The sequence below is a fragment of the Morone saxatilis genome, unplaced genomic scaffold (assembly GCF_004916995.1).
Source record: "Morone saxatilis isolate NCDOM2014 unplaced genomic scaffold, NCSU_SB_2.0 Contig14, whole genome shotgun sequence".
In the NCBI taxonomy this organism is placed as follows: Eukaryota; Metazoa; Chordata; class Actinopteri; family Moronidae; genus Morone; species Morone saxatilis.
The window spans coordinates 1,460,086-1,463,673 of record NW_023339696.1 but is presented as its reverse complement, the minus strand read 5'-3'; the positions used below and the strand labels follow the sequence as shown (position 1 = coordinate 1,463,673).

The 3,588-nt window shown below is 43.6% G+C and overlaps 1 protein-coding gene across 1 annotated transcript in view; it reads left to right on the top strand.

Annotated features, from left to right (window-relative positions):
- The window catches only part of LOC118323055 (carnitine O-palmitoyltransferase 1, liver isoform-like), a gene marked incomplete at its 5' end in the record, with an annotated part of 21,362 nt that overhangs the window by 3,118 nt on the left and 14,656 nt on the right, over positions 1 to 3,588 (top strand). Inside the window, 4 exon segments of the mRNA XM_035654974.1 lie at positions 86 to 173; positions 276 to 471; positions 2,146 to 2,334; positions 2,466 to 2,563. Of these exon segments, the coding sequence (XP_035510867.1) occupies positions 86 to 173; positions 276 to 471; positions 2,146 to 2,334; positions 2,466 to 2,563 (571 nt within the window).

The following is a 3,588-nucleotide window of genomic DNA, read 5'->3' as shown; positions in this document are numbered from 1 at the left end:
GCGACCCCTAGTGGGGGTCCCGACAAGTGAGAGCGTCCCATTAAACAATAAATATGAATAATACATGTGTGTGTCTTTGTGTCAGAGTCGGGTTCCAGGCACTGTTATCCCTCTGTGTGCGGCTCAGTGTGAGAGGATGTTCAACACAACACGCACACCAGGAGTCGAGACCGGTAACACACACACACACACACACCACACACACACACACACGCGCGGATCCCATAGTTTAATAACCTGTTAGCTTAACATGACTACCCTCTCCTCTTCCACAGATGTGCTCCAGCACTGGCAGGACAGCGAGTTTGTTGTAGTTTATCACAATGGTCGCTACTTCCGGCTGTGGGTGTACCAGGCAGGGCGGCTGCTATCTCCTCGGGAGATTGAGCACCAGATGCAGAGGATTCTGGATGACCCTTCACCGCCGAAGCCTGGAGAGGACAAACTGGGAGCTCTCACTGCAGGAGACAGGTAGGTGTGATAGGGTGGGGGGTACACTGCGGCGTATGGGAATGGGTTTTTGCATTAAGTGGCATTGGGTTTACCTGTTTGTCCTTTGTTTTTCTGTAGTAGTGGCTACGTAATGCTACTCGCTTGTATTTTCTTGTGTTACTCATGTGAGTGATACTGGCCCTTTTGATATGGTTTACAACAGTGGTATGAGCCTAAAAAAACAGATCTGGCTGTGAATGTTTATGAAACCATCAAAAACGGTGCAGACATGGGGCCTGGTTAGCTCAGTCGGGGTAGAGCTGGCGACCATGTATGGACCGGGTTCGAATCTGACCTGCGGCCCTTTGCTGCGTGTCATCCCCACTCTCTCTTCCCCCCACTTCCTGTCTATCTTCAGCTGTCACTGTCAATTAAAGGCAATAAAAGGCCAAAAGAATAACTTTAAAAAAAAAAAAAAGGATGCCGAAATAACAAGGTGATGGAGATTCGTAAAAAAAAAGTCTGAATTCCTACTTTGTCAGGTCTGTGCGCAAGACGATGAGCAAACAACTTTTAAAATGCTTGTTTTCTGAATGGAGTTTGAACCAAAAAACAGCTGTTTGTGAGAAGCCCCTATTGGAGCTCTAATGTTGTTTTGGGAAAAGACTTCCAGGAGTTTAGCCACTAGCCAATCAATAATGCCAGGAGTATTGGGATTTTATGTGGTTTTTCTTATAAGAAGCGTAGGAGGGAATCAGCTTAATTGAGAGCTGAGCTCGCTGCGCTTAATTACAACAGCATTACAATGACTTGTGTGTTGCAGACTAGGCTGCATCAGAGCGCACACACACACACACACAAAAGCACCCCTCACCAGCCTGATGCCTTTACTGTCTGTCAACATTAGATCGCACACAGCTGATGATCTAATACATGAGCGCATACGATATCTGCACAAACTGAAAGAGAAATTAGCTCAAATGTGAACAACATTTTGTGTTCTGCTATTGGTGGGGAGTGGGTAAAATGAGATAACCACAGGAAAGAGTTCAGACGTCTGGTTAATCATTGTCAATGATCATTGACAGACTCTGGTACACACAGCTTATTGACTCATTCTCTGTGTGGGTTGAGTTTGTGCATGTTTCAGTGGGACTTGAAGCCAAACCCTTGACTGTTTTAAGAAGTTGGGATGTTCAGGTCTGAACCCCACTTCTACATTCATGCCACATCATCAATCTCCATCATAATGTAATATCCCATTACGCCAAAGTACATTACACTAATGGATCTCATTGGTTGCAGTTTCTCTGTAATGCATTATGTTCCACTTTTTTGTAATAGAATATTCATAGGTTTTCATTAGTGTATAATCACAGAATAGTTGCATTTTTGTTATCTTAGAATGCAACGTTTCTATCTACAGACACAGTGGGTCGCCTTCCATGGAGTGGAATGTCGAACCGCCATGTCTCTACAGGAGCCCACAAGAGACTAACCAAACAAAAACATTTTTTTGCTTGAATGTGTAACCTTTTGACTCTCAACAGAAGGGCAGATGTACTTTTGTACAGTTCAGTACAGTTTCTGCTTTTATAAACTTCCTGTGGTCTTGAGACACTTTCAGCAGCCTGTGCTGTGATGGATTGCAATCATGTATGTACCAGTGATCATTAAGCGTGATTGTTTTGCTGTTTGTGTGTGCCCTCCCAGGATTCCTTGGGCTCAGATGAGGAAGCAGTACTTCAGCTCCGGCATCAACAAGCGATCACTGGATGCCATCGAGAGGGCTGCTTTCTTCGTAACCTTGGATGAAGAAGAGCAAGGCATGAGGGGAGAGGACCCAGCGGGAAACTTGGACCGCTACGCCAAGTCCCTGCTCCATGGAAAATGTTACGATCGGTGAGGCGCGTCAGAGGGAGAACATTTGATTAAGTTCTGTGGTTTTTCACACCTATATACGTCATCCCTCACGTCATGTCAGCATTCCAAATTGTCTCAGAGCTGGGTTTTTTTCTGTTCCTGTCCCTTAGGTGGTTTGATAAATCCTTCTCCATTGTGATCTACAAGAATGGGAAGAGTGGACTGAATGCAGAGCACTCCTGGGCTGATGCACCCACAGTGGCTCACCCTTTGGGGTGTGTGGTTTTGTGTGTGTGTGTGTGTGTGTGTGTGTGTGTGTGTATGTATGTGTGTGTGTTCATGGGCTTTCATTTGTGTCGCATCACACAAGGTTTTTATAGTTATAAACGCAATAATTGTCATTCCAACTAATTGTAAACCTTAAAGCGTATCTGTAACTGTTTTGCAATCCTAAATATGCTTCGCATTTATCCACCATAATCTGTTTCAAGGAACCCTGTTCTGAGAAAAGGGTTTGTAACGAGGACAAAAAAACAGATCGGGGAGAAGTCTGCATAACGGAGATAGAGGAAAGAATATGTGCCGTGATAAGTGATGTTGCACTGTGAGACCTGAAGAGAACCCCATCAATAGCTATTTTAAATTATGATGATGTAATTAGGCTATGTGATACATTTAGAACCAGGCTATATTATAATTCGAATTTTACAGTCCATCAGGATAATGTCAGCTTAATTATGAAGTGTAATTTACATAGGAAGCTCAACATTGCTTTAGAGTAATGCATTATACAGTGCAAAACATGTGTTTGGATAACAGCAGACGAGTGATCCGGACCACTCAATGAATGTGATCATTGTAAGGGCGTGCATGGCTATAGTCATAATTGGCTACAGCTGGTCACAGAGCGGAGAATTTGGTTAACTAGTGTCCACTAGTTCAAAGATTTAAGCATTCAAGGATATTTTATTGTCACAACAGGGTTGTAGAATTAAATTTGGATATAGTTCCCTCCCTGTTCTGTGGATACTGTCATCGCTCAATTATCTGGAGTAGATTTTAAAGCTGACTCTGTTGAGGAGATCAAAGTTACTGATGATGTATAATTCCTCCCGATTAAAGTTGTTCTCCTGGGTGGCCGCCTCTGTAAATATGTGCCAGTCTGTGTACTCAAAACTGTCCTGTAGAGCTGCTGGAGCTTAATCTGTCCACACTTTTTACTGATGGTTTGACCCTTTTCATCAGCTGGGTGTAAGTTGTCAGGATAAACAGGGAAATATGGTCTGATAGACC